Below are 24,160 nucleotides of genomic sequence, written 5' to 3'. Positions count from 1 at the left end.
CAAAAACCAAACAAACAAGTAGAACCCTCCCTGCTCTAAAACCCTCTGGGATCCTGGTCCCTTTTGAGCTTCAGCTGTAGTAGTGTGGCCCCTCCCTCCACTGCCTGGATTGATGTGAATGACAACTCCACAGTTCATGGCCCCTGAGCCTCTGTGACCTGTAGTGCTATTTCTGGGTCATTAGTGGTGATGGCTGTTGGGTATGTGAGATGCAGGTGGCCAGGAGTCCTTGGTCAGAGAATCAAGCTCTAGTTTCTGCCCTCAACTTTGCAATATCAAATCCTTGATTTGCCAGGACTGCTAAACCTAAAAGAGAAGGGAGGGAGGGGAGAGGCACAGTTCAAGGGCTTGTGGACAAATGCCTGGGGGTGGGAGTGAGTGAGAAGATTGTGGGGGTGACAGGAAGCTTCTTCGGCAGGTATTAATGAGAGTCACATGGGAGAAGCCAGGCAGGCTGCCTTCTGTACAGGACTGTCCTCACTGACCCCTGCCAGCAGGCCTGGTGCCCCTCGCTGCTGTGGAGCTTCCATCCATGGAGCTAAGCACCATGTCTCTCGGCCTTCCTCCACGCTCATCCTGCTGACACAGCCCAGCCTGGCTTTCATGACAGGAAGTGTCTGATAAGAATGTTGTCACTGTCGTATTTTCTCTTAAGCAGTCCCCCCTTCTTTCAAGCAGGCTTTGATGGTTCCCTTCCTTTTTTAGATACATAATCCGTGGGGACGATGAAGAGTGGAATGAAGTTTTAAACAAAGCTGGGCCGAACGCCTCGATCATCAGCCTGAAAAGGTGAGGGCCCAAGGTCTGACCTGCATCCGGTGGAAGAGGCATTCCGGCCTCTCTGCTTCTCTTTAACTTTGACTAGAAAATAGGAGGTTGGAGCAAAAGCTTTGAGAAAAAAGTCATGGTTCTTCCCTTTGAGAGCCCCCTGGTCACTACCTTTGCACTGCATCTCCTACAGACCAGGAGGCCCATCTCTTAGGCATGGATCTCTTCACTGTCTGTATTCATCAGCCATGCCAGGGCACTGGGCCTGTCAGGGAGAAGGGCTTGAGGGAACAGTCTAGAAGCTGCCACTGACTAAGACTTGCCTGTGGGCTCTTATCCTCCAGCCCTCAGGAGGACAGCATAAGGGGCTGTTGTATTATTATCATTGCTTTAAGATGATATAACCACGTCTCTAAGGGGTTACGTAAGTTCCCAAGAAGCACATAGCTAGTGAGAGCCAGAGCCAGAATCAAGTCCAGGTTTCTCCATGTCAAGGCCACAGGTTTAACTATTACAATGCCCTTCCTTTGAGCCAGCAGTTCTCAAGGTTTTGGGTCTTAGCGTTCCTTTATCTCTTAAAAACAATTGAGGCAGCCGGGCATGGTGGCTCACACCTGTAATCCAAGCACTTTGGAGGCCAAGGCAGGCTGATCACCTGAGGTCAGGAGTTCAAGACCAGCCTGACCCACATGTTGAAACCCCGTCTTAAAAAAAAAAAAAATTGAGGCACCCAAAGGACTTATGTTGGTTATAACTATTGAAATTTCCCATATTACAAATGAAGCACTGGCCAGGTGCGGAGGCTCAGGCCTGTAATCTCAGCACTTTGGGAGGCTGAGGCAGGAGGATCGCTTGAGCCCAGGAGTTCAAGAGTAGCCTGTGCAACATAGGGGATCCTGTTTCTACAAAAACACTTAAAAAAGAAAATAAATGAAAAACTGAGAAATTAAAAAAAAAAATTCATTTGTTCACAAGAATGACTCAGTCATTGTTTTGAAAATCATAAAGACTGATGAGAAGGGCGGCATTGTTTTGTTCACATGTTTATGGAGCTCTTAAATACCTGGCTTAACAGAAGCAACTGGATTCTCATGTCTTTGTCTCCATTCATGGTCTTGTGCTGTCATATCTTACACTCTGGAAAGCTGAATATTTGTGAGAGAATGAAAATGAAAAAAGTCAGATAACTATTTTCATACTAAGACAAATACATTTTGACCTCATGGACACCTGAAAGAGTCTTAGGGACCCCAGCAGTCCCTAGACCATGCTTTGAAAATCTTCACTCCAAGCTTCTTATCTGCAGAGTGGCGCATTTGTAAATAACAGGCAGGAACCGTCTTCAGTTTTCTGCGGGCACACAATGGGGCCTCCCCTGCCCAGAGCCCCTGGAGTCGAGGCTTTCATAGCTCATTTGGGGGTTGTTGGGGAGGGTGAGTTTTTGGCAGTCCCCTAGTTACTGGTTTCCTTAAGAGTTATCTTGGAAACATTTGGAAAGAGGAAACCTTGTGACTCTAGGAGCTATAGATTCCAGAAATCACATACTGTCTTCCAGCGTCTCATAAATCACTGTGGCATCTTGAAGGATCCAGCATTGATGCCGGCCTCATTTCCCAGATGCTCTGTGCTACAACACGGAAGCCCACTGTCAGTGTGACCTGCCTCTGGTTTGGACAATATGGCAAATGTAGCACAGGGCCCATGATGGCTTTGGCCTTGAGCATGGTGACTTTGACTGGAACAGAAGCCCGGGGAGCGGGCTTGCTGTGGAGACGGCCCCGGTGCCTTGCTCTGCAGAGCTTGGCCTCCCGGCCATTTGTTTGGCCATTGCTGGTATTGAGAAGCCCCTTGAGTCCAGCCAGCCAGTGTTGTGTGCTTGCTCATGTGCTTGAGGGCTCTGAGTAAATGCGAAAGCTTGAACTTTGTGAGCTAAAAACACTGGTAGCTGTTATTAAATATTCTCCGAGGCCTTTCTTTTTCTTCCTTTGAGAGGCACTTCATTCGTAATGGTCTCTGGATTGAACTCTTCACTGTCTCCTTGTAGGGAAGTATTTATTCCCAGAGCACAATTAAACCTGTATGTTTCTTAATGGCAGGTGGCTATTTGCTGTGCAGTTCCTGTGCCAGTCTATCAGTGAAGAACCCAGGGGCTGGTCGCAGGGTGTCAGCTGAGTTACTGTTGTTTGGGTTTTCTTCCTCTCATGTAGGAAAAATAAAATGACAGTAGCACATAAGAAAGTACGGCAGGGTTTTCCTGGGAGTCTCATGGCTTGTATGAGGGACCGTCTGCAGGGTCATTGGGATAAATACGTCTGGTTTCCAGAGTCGCTGCAGTGGTGAGAGTGGTGGTGGGGACCCGTGCCTAGACCTGTCTTGGGAGAGGGGAGCGTACCGCACTCAGAGGACCTTGAGGTTCCTGAGGTATTGACTTGAGGTGTTAAGATCGAGATTTGTTCTTCCACAGACTGCGAGCTGCCTCAGGGCAGGAACTGGGCTGTGTGGTGTGTCTCCAGCCCCAGCATAATGCCTGCCCCCAAGAGGTGTGCAGAGAACACTGACGTCTGATTGGGTGTCCTACATCAAGTTCCAGACGGTGGGAACGCTTTTTCACAAGCAAAGCAGCGCTTAAAGCCGTCTCAGATGTTCAGATCTGTACATGTTTCATTCTTGCTATTTTTGATTTTTCTCTAGTGACAAGAAAAGGAAGTTAGAAGCCAAACAAGAACCCAAACAGAGCAAGAAGTTGAAGAAAGACAGAGATACAAAGAACCAAAAAGATACGAAACTGAAGCGGAAAAAGTGAAGAGAAACTTGGGCATCAGTGCTTGGCCATGGGAAGACAGTCTCACTTCCTGAGCCCTCCCTGGCTGGACTGGGCAGCAACCTGGCCTGAAGCTGGCGCTGAATTCAGCCTTGGGCCTGTGTCAGACTGTGCACTCAACCTGGCTGAAGGCAGATTCACTCCCAAGTGGGTCTGCTTAGAACTTGATGGCTGGGTACTGCCACCTCTGGCATTGCCAGGAGTCTCTCTCGCCCCCTCCCCCTACCCAGTCCAGGGCCCTCCTTTCCCATAAGTTCATACTTTGCTTAGGGCCAGCTTTTTAGGCTCCTTCCCACACATGTGGAAGCTACGTTGCCTCTCATCCCTCTGAGGCCCTTAAGTATATTGCTGTCTGGTGGTGCCCAGGGGGCTGCTGCTGGGCCACTGGGTCTCTCTTTGCGGACTTGTGCAAACACCCTGAGGCCGGGAGCAGAAGGAACTCCAGTCCGACCCGGCGTCCATGGCAGCCCATGGTTAGGTGTGCAAGGATTTGCTGCTGTCGTCTTGCGCCCTTCCATTCTTGGCTCCAGCAGAGCTGCTGCCCCACTGTCCCAGAAAAGCCTGAGGCTGTAGTTTAGGTAGGATGCCACATCTGTGTCCTCAAGACCTGTCATCTCATCCATTTGGGAAAAGATGTTGGGAAAGGCCATTTTGCTAGCGGGGGTGAGGGGAGGGCTAATCTATTTTTAATAAATAACATCCTAGAAAGACCAGCTGCCTGTGAGTGTTCTGAAATCCACATATGTGGAAGTTTCTCCTGGTTCTTGGCTGCCTGGTAAAATATGGAAGGTGTTGGTGTCAAGGCCAAAGGTAAGCAGTGTGTCTAGGGCTTCCCAGCCCAGGAGTCTGTGGGAGAAGGGGCAGGCGTGTATGGTAACCTCCAGGGGCCTGGTGTGGTGTCTGGAAGCCAACTGGAACTGCCTTGTTTCCTTCCCAGCTCCTGCCATTTGTTGGGGACAGAGATTACCTGCTGGCTTTACACGTACTTTGGTATGTTTTTTTGATGGTATCCAGGCTAATGAGCCTGCAGCCCCAGTATGTTGTCTGGGTTCAGAGAAGTCTGATGGAAGGACAGGGAAGGAAACGGTAACTTCTGAACCTAAGGGTACTTCACATGTAGCTCCTGGGACTTGTCCCCAGAGCGAGAAGAGCAGGTTCTGTGTGTGACTCTAGAGCTGCCGAGCCTTGTCACTGAGGCTGTTGGGACATGAGCCGAGGGGCCTTTCGTTTCTTGGAACTGTAGTTCCCTGGCCGCAGACCTCTGTTGGGTCTGTAGGAAATTTTGCTGGAGGCGGGGAGAGGGCATGAAAATAATTTTTATTTATTTTCTCAGGTGGGTGCCTGAGCCTGCCTTTCAAAGAGGGTTTTCTTAGAACGTGGTCAAAAGCAGAGTCACATTCTCAAATGGTCAGAGCTGGATGGGATTGTGAAAGTTGTCCAGGCATATCATCCTGCAGGTAAGTCTCCCAGCTGGCTCTGCTTCGGGGTGCAAGGTGAGAGGGCTCTGGAGCCAGGCTGCTCTGCCCCGACCCTCACTGTGGCCTTGGGCAGGTTACTGCATGCTACCTGCTCTTCAGGTCCACTTCTGCAAAGTGGGAGCAGTAGGAATAGCACCCCCCTCCCAGGTCTGTGGTGAGAGGGGGGTGGGGTAGAGTGGGAAGCACTTAGAACAATGCCTGGCACATAGCAAGTGCCCACTAAATCTCTCAGGGTTCTGGGCACTCATCAGATCTAACTAGAGGAGCTGCTCGCCTCCAGTTACAGGCCAGCTCCAAGAATCCTTGGGAAGGACTAGCTGTGGTATTTTTTTTAAATGAGACAGGGTCTTGCTCTGTTGCCCAGGCTGGAGTGCAGTGGCTCAATCACAGCTCATTGCAGCCTCGAACTCTTGGGCTCAAGCCTTTCTTCCAGCTCAGCCTTCCAAGTAGCTGGGACTGTAGGTGCTCACCGCCACACCTGCCTATTTTTTAAAATTATGTAGAAGTGGAGTCACTCTGTTGCCCAGGTTGGTCTGGAACTCTGGTCCCAAGTGACCCACCTGGGCCTCCTAGAGTATTGTGACTAGAGGCATGAGCCACCACGCTTGGCCAGGACCGGCTGTGTCTAAAACCACAATCTAAGCTAGAAAAAGAGTCTCACTTGGGCAGCAAAGAGCATGCATTTTGTAGTCAGACTTGTCTGGCTCTGTGTAATATCTCTGTATCCTTGGACAGGGCCTCTTTGTTTGTAAAGCGTGTATTCCTAAACACACGCTTGGGCCTTTGCATGTTGTGGTCATGATCTTGGTTCTCCTTCAAACCTGAAAAGGCATGCCTCCCCGAGACCTCACCATCTGGCCCCCAGACAGAGTGACATCTGTAAAGCTTGGCTGTCTTAGGAAATGTCACTTGCAAAATGAATTCAGATAGGCCAGCTATGAATGCTGTCACCAGAAGGGGAAGAGGCTGAAGAAGCCTGAACAAAGAAGGTTACTAAATGGTGGTCCCCCATACCCCTTGCCAGGCGGGGCTGATGCCGGCCTGCTTCAGTGCTTCCACTGCTCATCTGGCCCAGCAGTCCCCGAGGACTCTGGAGTGACCAGGAGGCGGGACACAAAGGGGGCCGCTGAGGCTGGGAGGCGGGGGAGGGCAGAAAAAGTGACCGTCACCTTGGAAAAATGTAGACTCATTATCTGAGGCGGTTAGAGCACCGGCAGCCATTCTGCAGGCCTAGGGGTTGGGGGTAGGGTTGGAAGCCCCTTGGGCCCCAATAGGCAATTTCAGACTATGGGGAAAAGGGGCTGCCCTTGATTCCACAAACAATTGGTTCGAGTTAAACATCATCTGGATCCTCAAAGGGGACATGAAAGGCAGCCTGAAAGGGAGAGGCTGGAGGCTTCCTGCTATCTGCCACCTCTGGAGAGGCTTTTCTTCCGAGACAGCTAAGGCACCAGCTTATAATTGCCTGTGGACCCGCTGGAGCGGAGTGGAATCCCTGTGGACGCAACCCATGCTCTCAGCACCTGTGTACTCAAGGGCTCCCGTACGAAACTCCCCCTGGCCCCCCTGTGGCTGCACTTCGCTGGCGGAGTAGCGCAGACTGAGCAGTGGCCCTGAGTTAGGAGGAGGTCCACCTACCTGGGGTAAGTGATCATTTCCGTTTGAGTCCTAGCCCCTTGGAAGAATGTCTGATTTTTTTTTCTAATTTAATTTTAAATGTTTATTCAAAAATGTATTCCTGCTGCTTGCAGGCTCAAAGGGGCCCCTTCCTCCCTCCTCCCTGCACTTTCTCTAAACCCGCAACTCACCCTCTTAAAAGAGGAAACGGCTGATCCCACATCTGGATCTAGAAGCCAACTGGATCTTGCCTTCTAGGCTGGGTACTGACCGAGGCGTGTCCTGCAGGGGTGGGGGAACTTGGGCTGTTTGACACGGACCCGTGAAGGGTAGCCACTTTGTATGGCAAGTGCTGGGGAGGGACGGTCCTCTCCACCACCTTCGCAGGCCACTGCACAAGATGCGGGGAGTGCGCTACCTCCCTGTGGCCCCCAGAGGGCACCATGGGTCCATGTGGCCACTGGGCCCCAGGCTGGGCCTAAGCTGCCCTGCGTGGCCCCTGCTGGAATTGGGCCTTCCCAGGTACTGGGATCTTTATGTCATTCCCCCCAACTCCTGAGTCATGGCCAGTCACTGACCCACAGCCACTTTGGTTCAGGTTGCCAGTGACCTTAGGAATTTCTGTACCTGCCTCAGGCAGGCAGGTGGTCAACTCTTGAGTCTTGCTGTGTTGCCCAGGTGGAGGTGCAGGGGTGATCGTAGCTCACCATAGCCTCGAACTCCTGGGCTCTCTGATCCTCCCACCTCAGCCCCCAGAGCAGCCGGGAATACAGGTATGCACCACCATTCCCAGCTAATTGGCAGGGAATGTTTTACAAACTAGTATTAGTGCCTGAACTTTGCATCTAAAACTACAGCCATAGTCCCAGAACACGCTTGGGCCTCAGGTGGCGCCTCACCATCTCCCTCCATTACCTCTGCTAGTGTCGTTGTGGTGGCACAGCCAGCTTCGCCCAGCAGGACCTGGAAGCAGCAGTCACCCAGGGATAGGTGCCTCATATCAGGCCGGGTCGGGCCTGGGTGGAGGAGGCCCCGCCGCCACTTTGGTGGGCTATGCCATTTGGGGATGTGCCAGGGTTTGCAAACACCTCTGAAGACAGACAGCCCCCAAAATAGCTCCCACATAAAGGGCCACAGAGGGGTGTGGGAGTGGAGATCAGGAAAGCCTGGTGCTGTCATATTCCTCTGTCATTTGATTCCTGTCCAGCTCCGTGGCACATATGTGCTTAGTTAAATGTGAGCGAGGGTGGGTGAGGAGCAGATCCAGGCTGAGTTTCTGGAGAGAGGCGAGTGTGGCGGGCACAGCAACAGCGTTGGTAGGGTCTTGGCTCTGAGAGGCGGGAGACCTGAGTCAGAGTCAGCTCTGGGATCCCTTCCTGGTTCTAAGGGGCTCCTCCCCAGTTCTGAACTCTGAGCAACCCTCTACAAGGACCAGTGAGGCCAAGGTCATTGTTAATGAGTGTTTATTGTTAATAAAACCATGGTACATTTACAGTAAGTGACAACATTATTGTACAGTTAAAGTATCATACAATATTACAGCAATAAAATAGTGACTATTTCTTTGTACATCCAGCCAAGCAGCTAGTCAAAATATTTTCCAGGATTGCAAGCCCCTGGGGGCTTTTCAGGGTGGCCTGAGTGACACCTCCTGAAATGTCCAGGGCTTTTGGTGAAGAATAAATAGTTTCTAAGGTGCGGCCAGACAGCTACAGAAGCTGCACCCAGACAGGCTGTGCCTGATGCTGCCCCAGTGTCTGGTCCATAAATACGACAGGTGTCAGGGGAGCCCAGGGACTGTAGAATTTGAGGGCAGTGCCGGGAGGGGACCCAGCAGAAGGGCCTCTTCTCCCAGCCCTTGTCCCCCACCAGTGCCCTGTCCTTTATCTCCAAGAGCCACAGTCCCCAGTGAGAAGTGCTTGCCCAGCTCTCAATCCTACATTAAGGGAAGCTTTCGCTTGAGAGACCTGACCAGGGAGCTCTGCCGCTTGGCCCCACAAAGGCAACCTAGTCTATAGGCCTGAGGGTCCAGAATCCACCGATTTACTTTGGCCCCTCAAAGCAGCAGCAAAACAAGAGCTGAGGCCACCAGGCTCCTACACGGTACCCCATCCCCTACCCCGTGCCCCTCCACACCAGACTTAGAAACCATCAGCTGGGGAACTGCCCTCTGCCACCAACTGAGCAAGGTGATGACAGTCCTGATGGGAGGGACTCTGGAAGCCAGGCACCAAAGACAACGGGGGTGGGGGGGACTCTGGCTGGCAGCAGTGGTGGTGGCAGGGGGATCCTCAGGCCACTGGAGGCCCACATCAAGCCTTTCAAACTTTTGAGGAATAAGTTAGTTAGGGATTTGGGCAGCTTTTCTTATGTGACATTTAGGAAGAAAAATACCAGCTTTTGAATTACTATAGACAGCCGGGGGCCTAGGCAGCATACATCCCATACATTCATAAGGATTGCCGCACCCCCAGGTACCCCAGTTGGGATGGTCTGAGTTTACTGAGGCCCTAGGGGTGGGTAGAGCTTGGGGGGCCTAGGCAGAGGTGGGTCAGGACCAGCTGCTGAGCTGCAGAAGAGGGGCACGCAGGGGAATGCATGGCCGCCCTCGAGGTACACTGGGATGGGGAGAAGGGCCGCCAGCTGGCTACATCTCCCCTTTGCCCATCACCGATTGAACAAACAGCTCCGGGGCAGAGGAGCTGAGGGTAAGCTGCCTGGTGGCGGGGGCTTAGGCACATCTGCCTACCCAAGGACAAATCAACGTCAGAGGAAGCCTCTGGGGAAGGAGGAGGAAATAGCCCCGTGAACCTGGCTCCAAGGGGGCCTACAACCATTCCCTGACCTGGTGGGCCCTGGCCTGGGCAGCCTCACACCCGGGAGGTGATGTAGACAGAGTGCACGCGCTCGGCCAGGGTGCTCTGCAGCTCCTGCAGTGGGTCCAGGCCCTGCACCTTACTGCTGCGGCCGTAGATGAGCTGCCGGAAGGCGTCCTGCTCCAGCAGGGCCTTCATGTGCTTGAGGAAGAAGCCCTCGCAGAACAGGGCCAGTTCTGGGGCGTTGTGGATCTGCAGGGCAGACAGAGGAGGGGTGAAGCCCATGGCTTTAGTACAGCCCCACTCACCCTCTCCCCCACTTATTACCTACCCGTAGCCACGGCCCTGCTTAACCACCCTGGCCACGGGAGGCGTTTCCTGTCCCTGCAGCTTGAGGCCGGCTCTGCTATATCTGAATCCTTCTGTAAGCCTCTCCTTAGAGTGGGACCCAATTGGATTCAAATCCCAGCTGTGCCACCAGGCACTGTTACAGCCCTCGTCATCTTCCTTGCCTGCATCACACTGTCATGCTCCCTTGTTAAGTGGCAGTCATCCTTGTTGGGTTGGAAGTTCCCTTCCTAAGGGTGGGAATGGGGACTGTCCACTGCTGTGTGTCCAGGGGCCAGCACGAGGCCCGGCATGTGGGCGTGCCTGTGGTAAATGCTGGATAAGGATGCTCACTCAACAGATAGCAAGGTTTTAAAGTTCTGCTCCGGGTTTTACGTTCTGAGGTCAAGATCTCTGCAGTGTTGCTGATGTCCTAGTTTGGGGGAGAAAGAATCTCAGGAACCAGACAAGGTAACTGCAGATGGCGTTGAAGACTGTGAAGGAGGTAAAGCCAGCGTGACAGGACAGCTTGTGGGAGGCCTGGGGACACCAGCTGATGAAGATGAAGGGCTGGAAGGAGCTTTACAGGAAAAGGGAACTGTCACAAAAGCCCTGGGTCGGGGCAAGGAAGGAAGCATGGTGGAGTGAGGGGAAATGTGGGCGGGGCCTTGGGGGCTTTGGAAGACATGGTAAGGGCTGGCTGTTATTTAGCCTGCAGCAGGTAGAAAACCTTTGGTGAGATTAGGTATGGGAGTAACACAGTCTTTGTACTTTTTTGGGTGGGGGCCAAGTTGAGACAAGGTCTTGCCCTGTTGCCCAGGCTAGAGTGCAGTGGCATGATCACAGCTCACTATAGTTTTAACCTCCTGGGCTCAAGTGATCCTCCAGCCTCAGCCTCCTGAGCAGCTGAGACCACAGGTGCACACCACCACGCTCGGCTAGTTTGTAGAGACAGGGTCTTGCCATGTTTCATAGGCTGGTCTAAATTCCTGGTCTTCCTGCCTCAGCCTCCCAAAGTACTGGGATTACAGGTGTGAGCCACTGTGCCTGGCCATGGTTTTTGAACTTTTGAAAGAACCTTATGGATTGCAGGGCTAAGGCCAGGCAGGAGGGAGGCTGGACTGATGCGATTGTCAGAGAGTGATGCTGGTGGCTTGGGGCAAAGCGAGGGCAGTGGAGGGGAGGGGAGGTGGAGAAGCCGCTGATGTGTTTGAGGTGGATGCCTGTATGTGGGAATCCAAATCATACAGGATTCCTAAGGTTTGAGTCTGAGCAACTGAGCAATGACCGCGCTGCTTGTTGAGATGGGGCAGCTGGGGAAGCACAGACAGGTAGGGAGAAAAGTAAGTACCTGTGGCTTTGATTTGACTCAGAGGCTCAGCAACTTGCCCAGGTCCCACAGCCCAGGTGGCAGAGCTGGACCTTGAACCAGCACGCACCTGGCTCAAAAGCTCACCTCCCAAGCTACCATGTGGCCACCAGGCAGCAGTGACCCCAGGCTACAGAGGGAGTTGCTAACCTTTCTTCAGCCCCTACACTGTCCTCAGCAGTCCGGCCACCTGCATCTCCTAGCTCATCCCTAGCGCATCCACACGGCCAAGGCCCCATGGATCAGACTGTGGTGGGAGGTGGCCAGCAGGCATCCTCGGCTCTTACCTTGGCATATTTGTAGGTGTTCACAGCACTATCCACGCTGAGGGTCTGGGAGCACAGGATCTCGCAGTGCCTCTGCAGGGCGTCCAGCTGGAACAGGCTGGCGGCTGACAGTAGCTGGCAGAGAGGCAGAGCAGGCCTTGGGGACCCATGGCCAGGCCGGTGGCCAGGGCAGCATGGAACGGGAAGCTCCCGAGTGCCCTGTACGCTGCTGCCTCCCGCCCTCAGGCCCCACTGCCATCTGATTCCCCTGGGCCTAACCGTCCCTGCTGGGGCATGCACCGAGACTGGGCTCGGCTGTGTGCACAGTCCCCGTTTCTCAGAACTGTTCTTCCTGTCAGACGGAGAGGAAGGGCTGCCTTCCCTCTGTGAGGGGGGTGAATGGGAGACCTGGCCCAGACCCCCTCCTCCTCTCCCAGGTCTCACCTCCAGGATGTCAGCGGTGGGGATCTCCATGGATTCTGTTCCTCCGTAGTACAGATACTGCATCATCATCTGCGGTGGGAAGAGGCCCGTGTGAATGCCACATGGACCTGATGCCTGAAAGGCCTCACCTGGCCCACAGGGTACCGCTCCAGCTGCTGCCTCCAGGGGACTATCCCTCTGCAGGTCCCCAGCTCTGTCTCCCTCCCTGTCCCGCTCAGGCTGAGACTCGTGTTTTCCCTGGACCACCACCTCTAGAAGCTAGCTCCAAGACCCTCTCTCCTGAGTCCCTGCCTGAATGACAAGCTCCCTCCGTGGGGTGTTTTCCCTACATTCCTCATGATAACCCCGTGAGCCCAGGAGGGAAGTTCTTATCCACAGGTGGGGAAACTGAGGCCCAGGGAAGGAAGATGACTTGGCTCAAGTACCTCAGCTCCCCTGATGCCTGCAGCAGGGCTCTCGCATGGTGCTTGCCCCTGTACGGCTCGCCGCTGGTGTGATCTAGATTCCACACAGGGAGACCAGTGGGGAATCTGAAGGAATGTCGGAGGGGGCTGCCTCCTGCCTTCCCCTGTCTGCACTAGGATGCCAGTGTGGAGGTGAGAGCCCCATCCTGACTCTCAGATGTGCGCCCTCAAAAAGAAAGCACAGAGCCCAGGCCCAAAGCTCCCCTGGACAGGCTGAGCCCCACCTTAGGCTCCCAGGAGCAGGGGTGCCCTGGATACCAGATGAGGTGGCTCAGGACCGGGAACTATTTAATTCTGCTGAGGTTTCAGTTACAAACTCTGCCATCATGCTGGAGCCTAGTGAGGTTCCCGGTTGGAAAAAGAAAAACAATTGTTTCTGGCTGAAGAAACGGCCCCAGCAAGGAGCTGGCAAGTGTGTAAGTAAACACAGCTCCAGCCGGCACAGTCGGGCTCTGTCGGGACCGGCCCTGAGGCTGCAGAGGCACCAGAGGGTCTAGGAGAAGGCCCAACTGTGGGGAGAGAAGTAGGGAGACCGGCCTGCCAGCCTTGTCCAGGCATAGGAGATGTTGGCCTCTCCCCACCTCTAGAGGACTGGGAAGCTCCCACGACCTTCTGCAGCCTCTGCTGGAGCCTGTGTGGTGAGCTCATGATTGCACAGTAAGTGTCCGTCTGCTTCTTCCAGACAGTGTGTGCCTTGGGCAGGCCATGCTGGCTCCCTCTGCCTTCCCCATGCAGGGCACTGAGTGGGTACTCAGTAAGGTGTATGCCCCTCACACAGGGTTGGGGTTGGGGTCCAGGCAGGCAGGTCAGATTTTCCTGGCGGGATTCTTTGCTAAGGGATGGCCTCAGGGCAGCCCCTTGGGCCAGGCCTACCGGCCGCCTTACATCACGACTCCTATTCTGGCCTGGAGGGCACCTCCTGCTGCATTTTGGGATTTGGTGGATCTCCCTAAGGCCACTTGAATGCGTAAGAGGCCGCAGAAGTCAGATCAGAATGGCTCATCTGGAGCCTTGCCATGGGAGCTGGGCAGCAGGCTGGCAGAGGTAGATGAATTTTGCAGAGCCTGGCAGCCCCTATTAGGATATAGGTCATGTGCCTCCTGGAACCAGGCAGCCTGTGGGGCTAGACAGGACCAGCTGCAGAAGGGCAGCAGGGTTCCCTTCTCTCTGAGCAGGCCACATGGAAGCTGAGACAGCAGAAACCATGTTGGAAGAGCAGGGTTTTGGCCCTCTGGCCTCTATGCCCCCAGTGCCTGGGCTTAGTTGACAGTGACCTTGGCACATCTCTAGACCCACGCTATCCAGTATGACAGCAACTGACCACATGTGGCTTCTGAGCATTTGAGATGTGGCTGGTCTGGATTGAGATGTGCTGTGTCAAATGCACACTGGAGTTTGAAAACTCAATATTTAAAAAAAAGCAAAATATCTCTAATTTTTTAAATTGATTACATGTTGAAATAATATTTTGGCTATACTGTAAGTTCAAAAATATTAAAATTAATTGCACCTGCTTTTTTATTTTTTATGTGACTAGTAGTAAATCTTAAATTAAGACATGGCTCACATTCCATCGGACAGTATGCCTAGATGTCCCCGGGCCTGTGTTTCCTCCCCCCGAAAACAAAGACAATAATGATCCATGTACACACTCCCACCTACCCTCCCAACATGAGAACCAATGAGATATGTAGGCCGGGCACTGTGGCTCACGCCTGTAATCCCAGCACTTGGGAGGTTGAGGTGGGCGGATCACAAGGTCAAGAGATTGAAACCATCCTGACCAACATGGTGAAACCCCGTCTCTACTAAAGACACAAAAATTCGCTGGGCATGGTGGCAGCTGCCTGTAATCCCAGCTACTTGGGAGGCTGAGGCAGGAGAATTGCTTGAACCCAGGAGGCAGAGGTTGCAGTGAGCCAAGAACATGCCATTGCACTCCAGCCTGGAGACAGAGCAAGACTCCGTCTCAAAAAAAAAAAAATATATATATATATAGATAGATAGATAGATAGATAGATAGATATAGATATATATGGGGGTTGCTGGAAACCGTTCAGGCTTTGTTAGGGAGCCCTTCCCCAGATTGATGGCTTCAGGCCAGCCCCTCCAGGGAAGACTGGAAAGCTGAGGTCTAGAAGCCCCATCTGAAATGATGCCCCAGATACGGCAAAGTTCTGTACCCAGGGGACCCACGGGGCAAGGCCAGTGCCCTGGGGCTGGTTAGAACAATCGGTCAGAACATGGCGAGAAGCCCAGGGGAAGGCACGTGTGTGCTGTGGACATGAAGCCTGTCCCCTATTTGCCCTCCCAGCAACCCTGGGCGGAGCCAATGGGCTGCTGAGCCTGTTTTGTGACAGATGCCCTCCCTTGGCCTGGCCGGTAAGCACAGGTGGCCAAGCCCGCACACGTCCCCTTACAGGCAGCGGTCACCCGTGGCCACACGTGCGCTCCCTAGTCTCCAGTGATCCCTGCAGCCCCTCTAGGACCTGCCTCCTGACTGATCTGAGCATGACTCCACCTCCCACTCCCATGAACCTGCCTATTCTCCAGAGAGTTGGATTAAAGGGTGGGAAAAGAAGGAAGGGGAGACACCACCACTCTGGCCTATGCCAGAACCCTGGCCTCCCCTCCCCCACATCCATCAGCTGAGATCCCAGCCGGGTCTCTTCCTCTGGACCTTGTCTGCCCTGACTAGAGTTTCTAGTACATAACCTTGTATGTTCTGCAAAGCTGAGAGCCTGATAGACCTTTGATCTTCTACAATCAGGATGTGTGCCTCACAGCCTTTTCTGCCTGACCAGCGTGGCTGAGGTTTGATGTTTGGGAGAAGTGACGCAGCCTCCACCAGCACCTCCCAAACTGTACCGAGCAGGCGGCTGCCTGGGGATCTTGTGAAGATGCAGGAGGGCTGGGGTGGGGCCTGGGGCTCTGCATTTCCAACAAGCTCTCAGTAATGCCCATTGGCTGGAGCCCACTCTGATAAAAGGGACTCATAACCCAGCTGTGTGGCCTCGCATGTCCGTCTGCAGTCCACCCAGACCACCTGTCCAGCAGTTAGAGTTCAGGACCAATGCGACAGGCTCTGAAGCTGCAACCCCACAACGGGATGGCCACCTCTGCAGAGAGAGAGACCTGGATGCTCTACTGGTTCACGAAATACAGAAGGCACTGAGAATAGAGTGGACAATTACAACTAACACACAGCCGCCCACAAAGGTGAGCTCCTGGGGGAGGGGCAACCCTCCGAGAAGAGGACGGCACCAACACCCACACACCTGAAAAATGTGGTACTTCATGTCGCTGATCTCAATGGTCTTGCTGCTGTCCCCATCCTGTTCGGATTTATTGGTCATTAGTGTCTTGAACCTGGAGCAAAGGAGACAGAGCAAGGCAGGTTTTGAACCTTTTCTCCACCGCTGTGTGCAGTGGCATCGTTGTCCCCTGACCGGCTACCAGGAGACGGAGCATTTTACAAATTACTGCTGTGCTCCTAGAATAATTTTCAGCAAGTGCCATTTTACATCGTCCTGGGAAGACATCTGGGCTGAGCCTGATTCTGTACCCGATACAAGTGACCTGACATCTGTGGCCAGAATGTTGACTCTTCCTTCCAGAATATTTATGTTTTCTAATAATCAAAAGTAATAACTCAGCCAGAAAGAACACCACCTCAGAGCCCCCCTTTCCTGCTACCCCTTGTCCACCCTGCCTCATCCCACCATGAGGCAAATGGGGCTCCACTGCGATGTGACCGCAGTCTCAAGGACAGAGGGGTCAGGGTACAGCCCCAGCCCCTCACTCTCTGTCACCTCAAACCTGAAACAAGCTGCTTCCGCGCCCCTGGACTAGGAGTTTGTTGTCTGAGGCTGCCTACCTGTTAGAAGCTGTCACCAGCAGGACTTTATGTGCATAAAACAGCTTTCCTTCCACTAGGAAGGTCACGTCTGACATCTCCTTATTGTTCAGAAAGTGCGGATCTGTGAAAACGGGGGAGACTGAGGGATATGGCCAAGGAGTCCCCTGCTAGGGGTTGCTTGAGTGTGCTGTGAGATGCGTGTCAGGGGTTGGGAGTGGGACACAGAGGTGAGGAACAGAGTGACTGAGGCTGGGGCCTTGGCACCTGGAAATGGAGAAAGATGGCAAAGTGGGGAGGGGGTGAGAAGGGAAGGGGGGAGGGGGAGGGCGTGTGGCGGTGCAGGGTGCAGGGGGTGGGCCTTCACCTAGCCTGGCTGGCAGGGTCTTCCGGATCTCTGGGATGCTGGGGATGGGGCTGCTGCCGTAGCAGTGGGTGAAGATGGCAGCCAGTTGCTGGATGACGGAGTCGTTCTGTGGGGAGGGGAGAGAGGGCCTGTGAGCTGCCTGTCTGTTCACAGACGCAGATACGTCAGGCCAATTTCAAAAGTCCAGGCCAGGATTAGAGCAGCCGCTGTCTTTTGTCCCTGCTGGATGTGGCTTGGCAAGAAATGTCTGTTCCTTCATCAGTGATTCCCCAAATGGCTTTTTTGGCTAAGTTCCAGCCCAGACGCATCCATGGCCTATGACCTCTATAGCCAGGCAGTGCAAGTCTAAGTCTGGGTGCTGGGGGCGGGCGGGTGTGGGGGGTGTGTGTGTGTTGGGTGGGAGTTTCCTCTGTGTGTGTGTGTGTGTGTGTGTGTGTGTGTGTGTGTGTGTGTGTGGTGGGAGATCCCTGTGTGTGTGTGTGGGGGGGTGGGAGATCCCTCTGTGTGTGTGTGTGTGTGTGTGTGTGTGTGTGTGTGTGTGTGTTGGGTGGGAGATCCCTGTGTCTGTCTGCATGTGTCCATCTGTGTGTCTGTCCCGTGATCTGGGTCTGGGCCGTAGGCTTGGGAACCAGTCACTGGCCATACTCACCTTGCTGGTCTTGAGGATGTCAAACATGAGCTGCAAGCCCTCGGTCACCAGCTCCTCGTTGTACTCTTCCTCCTTGATGGAGCTGAAGTCCCGCAGGAGGCTTTGCACCATCGAGTACCGTGACTGTGAGAAGGAGGTCCTCAGAGACTCGATCCAGATGTGCAGCTTCCAGGGGACCCCTGGCCCAGGCAGGGAAGAGCAGGCAGTAGTCACACATCGCAGCTAAGCGCTCCTGGCACAGACTCCCAGGACGCCCCAGTGTTGTCTGTAGAGCACCCTGTCCCCTCCCGCCTGCCCCCTTCCTATGCCCTGAGTGGCCCTCTCAGGATGGCCGTGGCATGAAAGCTTTAATTCATTATGATAAGCTTTGCTGGCAGGTCAGAGTGGAGTTTCAGGTTCTCATGAGATGAGATGGAGGAATAGCTCCAGCCCAAATGCAGGGAACTCAAGCTCTGAAAGTTAGCCTAGCCCAGGGATTTTGAAGTGTTGGCCCAGCACCCATAGCAGCCTTGTTATTTATTGGGCTCAAGAATTATTTGCTAGAGAGGTCTCAGTTGTGGAGGGGTGGCCAGGAGGGCTTGGATGGCCAGAGAGTATGCCAGGCGCTCAAGGACATACAGGCCTCCACACCTGCACAGAAGCCCGGAACCCACCTGGTCTTGCAGCTCACGGGAATGCCACTGCACGTACCCGGGTGCATAATGACTGTTTACCAGTTCCCAGTGTGTGTCAGTGGGGCTATAACTTAGCATTGTTGTGAGAAGTTCATGACATAAACTAGTCATGTCCCTGGTAATTAGAGAGATAGCTTCTTACCCCCCAGCCTCACTGTGGGTTAAAAAAGAACTGATGGCGTTCACCAGCGACACAGTGACAGCAGTGTGGTGGTGGTGGCATCCTTGGGTCACTGACTGCAGGTGGGAGTGACCTCTCCATTTCATAGTGAGGAACATTGCGGCCGACTCACTACTGGCTTTGCCCAGCCCTGGGGGTTTGTGGTCCTGTGATGACAATGACAGTGCTATCATCCACCAAGTGCTCACGGTGGCCACCATGCCTTGTACTTTAGGTGATGTCACCCCATTTTTAGAGAAGGATCATTAGCACCAAACCCACAGAGAGAGGCGGGAATTGAGGCTGGGGGAGGTGATGTGGGGCACGGCTAACACAGGATCTGACCTGTCTGTCTATCCGACCGGCCTCCCTGGAGGACACCCAAAGTCCACAGACTCACAGACCCAAGGATTGAAAGGTTAGCTGAGTGCCAGGCCTGCCGCCTCACAGCGTGGAGTCCTGAGGGTGCAGAGGCTCACAGTGCTCCACATCCCTGGGCTGTGACTGGGTAGGGGGCAGCGAAGCTCCAGCCAGGCAGAGTGGAGGGCCCGAGGGAGAGGGCTGGGCCTTGACCCCAAGACGTGGCACTGCTGAGCACTGTCTAAGGCCCAGGGCCCCTCCTGACCTGGCCGCAGCAGGAGCATCACAGCCTCCACCCTGTCTGTGCTCAGCTGCCCTGGAGCTTGTCTGCCCCTGCGGGACCTGGCCCTCTCAGGCCTGCTGGAGAGCAGCACAGGGAGTGACCATGTGTGTCTGTATGCATGCACAGACATGCGTGTGCACGCCCGCGAGGCCTCACCCAGCGCCCTCAGCTCCATGGTGATGTCCACGTAACCGTGCTCGGCGCTGTAGTACATGGCCTCTTGCAGGGCCTTGGTGCGGGTCCGGCTCAGCCGCACGGGCCCCTCGCTGCCGCTGCCCTGGCTTGACGTGTCGCTTTCCTCCACACCCTCAGCCAGGATCTCCTCCAGGGACAGCACGTCTGCTTTCGCCTGCTGCGGCTGCGTCAGGAGCTTCCTCAGGACATTCCTGCGGGCCCAGGGATGAATGAAGGCGAGGGCTGAGGTCCCACAGGCAGTGCCCGCCTGAGCTGCTCCCCGCACTCCCTTGCCCCGACAGGCTGCTCTGGGGCATCTGAGGGCTCAGAGGGTCATGGTCTTCCTCCTCCAGGCAGGTAGGCCAGGGCTCCCAAGGTCACCAATCCCCATACACCGAGAGGCAGGGCAGAGTGCAGGGGAACCCACCCTTCCACCATCCCGGCATTGCTGAGAAGTCCCAGGCTTTGGGGCTGAGCCCTGACCGCTTTGGTATCTGTATTACAGGATGTGAGTATCGCACTTTCCCAGTGTTAAAATGAGGCTGATGTAAGGCTTTAAATGCAGAGCCTGAAACACGGCAGGTCTTCCTAAATAGCAACTGACTCTGCAGCATGTAAAAGTGTCTAAAACACAGGAAGAGCCCAGTAAGTGCTTATTTGGTCCCTTCACGTTGATAAGGATGAATTGAAGATGAATGTCATGTAGAATTTCTTCATATTTATGAATAAAGACACAGAATGTTAGACCCCGTGGAGGATGCTCCCCTGCATTGCTGCGTTTAGCCTCGTGACAGCCCACATGCATCGCTGTCACAGACGACGAATCCATCTTGCTCAAGGCCACTCTGGGTGAGGGTAGAGACCTAGGACTTCTGGTTCCAAGCCTAGGCTTATTCTGTCACCTCCTGTGGCCTGGGGCTCTGGGATGGATGCAGCATGGGTGGGACTGCAAGATTACCGGGGGCTGACCTGCTCCGACACCACCTGGCAGACCCTCCTCATACCTGCCAACCCATGGCCTGGAGGTGCCCTTCCAAGGACCCAAGGTCCCTCCCAAGGACTCCTCTTCATGTGTGGACTCGCGAGCTCAGCAGTTTACAGAGCCGGGCACGTGAAGGTGAACTAGCCACCCTGCCCGTCCCAAGGGTCCTGTGCTCAGAGTGACAGGCGGATGAGCAGGCGGGCAGTCTCCACGCATGGTGACAAGGCCTCCACCAGGGGATGCGGGCCCTGGGGGGGGTGGAGAGGCCTAGAGGTGGTGACGTGGAAGATGGTACCTGAGGGGTCGGCGCTGCTGAGCTGGGTGAATGTGAGGGTGGGTTGGAGACAGTCAGAGAGAAAAGCATTCTAGGGGAGGGGACCCCAGCCCGAGCACGAGCCTGGTGGTGAGAACAGTGTTGGGGAACTGGAAGTCAGTGTCCTGCCAGCCAGCCCTGCTTTTCCAGCCCCATTTCTGCCCTGTAATCACCTCTTGTCTAGTCTCCTTCTGCCCCTCTGTGCTGCCTCTGACTTCGGCCTGCTGCTGTCCCACATACCCCTGGGCAGGCCTGGTCCCCACAAAGCAAACGCCACCATCTACACCCGGGGTAGGGTGCAGTTTCACGCCAGGAGCCTCTGCATGGAGCTGTACACTGTCTGGACGCCCAAGGCCACTTGGGCACTGGTAGAGCACCAGCAGGCGTGGGAAGCAGTGTGGTCCTGCATGGGCTGTGGCAGCTGCAGAGAGGCGTCTCACTGGGAAAGGGGACGGTCTTCCCTGGGTGTCGGGAGGCCCAGGCTCCAGTCCCAGCTCTGCCAGGAACCAGCTGCGGGGCCTCCCCCATCTCCGGCCCCGGCGCTGGCTGGAGGCCCTCATCTTTCTGGTTTACTTGCACACAGGCTTGGAAAGGTCTCCAGGCCTAGTTTTTCTGCTCCCATTGGGGAAACTGAGGCTCCTGTGAGCTTATTTCAGCACCCTCACATCACATAGGGTAGGAATCCCAGGCAGGTACCTGTGGCCGTGGGCAGCTGAGTGGCTGAAGCAGTTCATGTCCTCATGGAGGGAGGAGCCCATGCCGTGGGCCTCGAGCATGCTGAGAAGCGGGTCGGCACCTCGGCTCAGCAGCAAACTGACCAGCTCGTAGTTTCCTGAAAGGGAAGGCGGGCAGCATGGAGGACACTGAGACGGTGGCCGCCAGGGCAGCTGAGGTGAAAGGGAAGGGAAAGCAGGATTCTTGCAGCTCTGAGCAATGGAATAAATCAGCAAACCCCATGCTCATCTGCATTTGGCAGATGAAGTGCAGGGAGAGGAAGAAGGCTGGCTGTGCCCTGCCCCTGCGCCCCCCTCCCCGGGTCCCCAGAGGGAAGGGCCTCCCTGCCCTGCTGACTCCTGCCGGATGCTGAGCCCAAGAGAAACTGATGGGTGGGGCCAGGGGAAGCCCCCCAGTGGCCCAGAGAAGGGGTTTCAAAGACCACCCCCCCCAGGGTCTGTGTGTGCCACAGAGACCCCTGCACGTCCAGCTACATGCCTGGCCAGGATGGAGGGCATTCAGGGAAGGGCATTCAGAGCCTCCGGGCAGCAGTACCTACCTGCTGCAGAGGCCAGCTGCAGAGGCGTCTCCGCGTAGCTGTCCTCGCTGCCATTCACTGCTGAGCCCTCCACATGGGCACCAGCGTCCAGCAACAACTGCCAGGGACACAGAGGGGGAGGGCACTGCTCAGCACGACAGGGAGCACCTGGGAAGGGCCAGAGTGCTTTGGGGGACAAGGCCTTTAGTTCTCTCCAGGCCTGTGACCAAGACACGGTTCACCCCAGCAGCTGAGGAACTGGAACTTTAGAACTCCGGGTTATCCTCAGGGCTCAAAGTTTCTAGAATCTTCAGCTCCATTCTTGTGGCCCAGGACCAAGCTCCTAAGCTGTTAGGACCTCTGAGCTTTTTCTGTCTTTCGAATGCTTTCCCATGAACTGGCTGCGGACACCTTTCCGAGAACTCGTGTGCATGAGAAGCATAGAAAATGTTGCCCTCAGACTGGGTGCAGTGGCTCACACCTATAATCCCAGCGCTTTGAGAGGCCGAGGCGGGAGGATCATGAGGTCAGGAGTTCAAGACCAGCCTGGCAAACATGGTGAACCCGTCTCTACTAAAAATACAATATATTAGCTGGGCGTGTTGGTGTATGCCTGTAATTCCAGCTACTCTGGAGGCTGAGGCAGGAGAATCGCTTGAACCCAGGAGGCAGAGGTTGTGGTGAGCGGAGATCATGCCATTGCACTCCAGCCTGTGTGACACAGCAAGTCTCCGTGTCAAAAAAAAAAGAAAAAGAAAATGTTGCCCCCGATCTATGGGGTAAACCGTGGCTCTGGCTGGCAGCAGGTGTTGGGAGTCAGAAGGAGCAGGGTGCCAGTGCTGGCCACTGACCAGTGAGTAACCCCCGGCAGGTACTTCAACTCCCGGAGCCTCAGTCTTTCTCATCCACAGAATGGGAAGAGGGGGCTGCTTCCCTTCAGCTTCTCGTGGGAGAGGTACAGCAGCTACCCTAGGATGGCTGGTGGTGTGGCTGGAGCAGAAAGTCCCAGTCTAGGACAGCAGAGGGCCTCTCCCCATGCTAGCAAGGGCTGACGCTGACAGGGGACAGACAGGGCAGGGTTAACAGATACCAGGCAGTTCCAGATGAGCCGGTCCTGGCTCTGCCTTGGGGCAGGGGTGGGGTCTGCGTTACTCCAACTGGTGACTTTCAGCTCCTGTTCTACCTACCCTGCCCGGCTGCTCTGGAGGGAGCAACCTTCCAGCCCTCCCAGGCTCCTGGAGACCAAACCTTCCTCCAAGCATGCATGGCAGCCTAGGCAAGCCCCACCCGCCATTCGCCTGGATACCAGGAGTGGAGTTCGGGCTGATCGCTCAATCCCACGGACTGTATGGCATGTGGGACAGCCATCACTGGAGATGCAGCAGTCAGAAATCAGCCATGGCACCATTCTCTGCACCAGTGCCAAGGCCATGGAGGTGGGGGCCTGCTCACTGGGACAAAACTGGGCATGAGTCCAGGCAAGCCCAGGGCATAGCCCCGCAGGCCCAGTCTGAGCTGAGGTTGGGATTTTGCTCCAGTCCTCATAAGGCAAAGGCGGCAGGATGTGGCAGCCAGTGAGTAATGGCCATTCATGGAGTCCTTGGGATAGGCTAGGGCTGTGAATCAGCCAGACATGATTCCCGCCCTCAGAGGCCTTGCAGCCTAGTGGGGAGCGAAGGCATCACACCAGCTCCCTGGAAGGGATGCCATGAAACCCTGTGCATGCCAGCGATCTGAGGACCTGGGAGTAAGTGCATTTGGCTGGGGCGCGTGTTGGCATGGGGAGCTGCTCTGCCCACAGCTTCTGCTTCTAGAACTACCACCTGTCCCGATGCTAGCACAGCTACCTGGGCTGAGGTGGGCCACCTGCGGCTTGGCTCTACAGGTGAGCAGTGCCAATCTGAGTCTGAGTCCTCTCTCAGGAACTGGGGAGGGGACAGAATTGCATAGACCCCATCACAAAAAGCCAGCCCTGCAGCAGAATTCACGAGGGAGGAAAAAAGGGAAGGGTTGGAAAGATGGCTGGAGGTGAGAAAGCTGAGCTGGACTGGGACAGCACCAGTGTGCCCGACACGAGAAAGACAGAGGTTCCAGGAGGGTGTGACAGGACCCTAGTGCTGCCTGGACCCAGGTCCTGTTTCCTAAAATTCCACGTGTCCTTGCACTAACCCCTCTCCTTGAGGCAACTCAGGTGGCAGCTGCCTTATCGATCAGGTGAGCCGGCCTTAAAAAGTGCCTTTGGGATCTCTGATTGAGGGCAGCTGCCCACTCAGCTGAGGCTGGGGCTGTGCTTGGGGCCCAGCCCACCTGGTAGGCTGGGGCCATGATGTTCACCTGGACCACAGGAGCTCACCTGGACCACAGAGATGTGTCCATGCAGCACAGCAAATGTCAGCGAGGTCCAGTGCCGGCTGTCAGGGTGGATGGAAGGGTGCCTAGGAGAGTTGCTTGGAACCTGGAAAATACCACAAATCATGTGTGTTTCCTGGGCACCCTAGCGAAGGGAGCACCCTGCAGGGATGGGGAACAGGAGTCAACAAGTGTTTTCTACATTCGATTGGTAATGTCTGTCTGGAGCGCTGAGTGACAAGGCTCGAAAAGAGAGGATGGGTGTTTAACTGGCAATGTCTTCCCTGGGCAAAAGACGGTGGTGGGGCGCGGTGGTGCGTTATGCCTCAGAGGGAGGCAGAGCTAGAAGTATTTGGGGATGGAAGGAATGG

General features: G+C 54.9%; 2 protein-coding genes across 5 annotated transcripts in view; one reads left to right on the top strand and one right to left on the bottom strand.

Annotated features, from left to right (window-relative positions):
- The window catches only part of NAT10 (N-acetyltransferase 10), a 41,945-nt gene extending 37,646 nt beyond the window's left edge, over positions 1–4,299 (top strand). For 2 of the 3 annotated variants that reach the window (XM_017530537.2, XM_037739256.1), the window contains 2 exons: positions 706–789; positions 3,460–4,299. In XM_017530537.2, the coding sequence (XP_017386026.1) occupies positions 706–789; positions 3,460–3,571 (196 nt within the window). In that variant the 3' untranslated portion in view covers positions 3,572–4,299. The remainder of the gene's footprint in view (positions 1–705; positions 790–3,459) is intronic. The other variant, XM_017530538.2, reaches the window with a different exon arrangement.
- Positions 4,300–8,130: 3,831 nt separating this feature from the next.
- The window catches only part of ABTB2 (ankyrin repeat and BTB domain containing 2), a 204,733-nt gene continuing 188,703 nt past the window's right edge, over positions 8,131–24,160 (bottom strand). The window contains exons 7-17 of one of the 2 annotated variants that reach the window (XM_017530536.1): positions 23,794–23,895; positions 21,462–21,558; positions 20,885–21,020; positions 18,876–19,105; positions 17,243–17,421; positions 16,594–16,699; positions 16,248–16,350; positions 15,649–15,739; positions 11,907–11,975; positions 11,484–11,597; positions 8,131–9,752 (exon numbers count right to left, since the gene is read on the bottom strand). In XM_017530536.1, coding sequence (XP_017386025.1) covers positions 9,555–9,752; positions 11,484–11,597; positions 11,907–11,975; positions 15,649–15,739; positions 16,248–16,350; positions 16,594–16,699; positions 17,243–17,421; positions 18,876–19,105; positions 20,885–21,020; positions 21,462–21,558; positions 23,794–23,895 — 1,425 coding nt within the window. In that variant the 3' untranslated portion in view covers positions 8,131–9,554. Of the gene's footprint in view, positions 9,753–11,483; positions 11,598–11,906; positions 11,976–15,648; positions 15,740–16,247; positions 16,550–16,586; positions 16,700–17,242; positions 17,422–18,875; positions 19,106–20,884; positions 21,021–21,461; positions 21,559–23,793; positions 23,896–24,160 lie in introns of those variants that run through there. The other variant, XR_005200671.1, reaches the window with a different exon arrangement.

Source organism: Cebus imitator, unplaced genomic scaffold, assembly GCF_001604975.1.
Source record: "Cebus imitator isolate Cc_AM_T3 unplaced genomic scaffold, Cebus_imitator-1.0 Scaffold66, whole genome shotgun sequence".
NCBI lineage: Eukaryota > Metazoa > Chordata > Mammalia > Primates > Cebidae > Cebus > Cebus imitator.
Note: the sequence above shows the minus strand (reverse complement) of the source record. Positions and strands in the feature narration are given on the sequence as shown.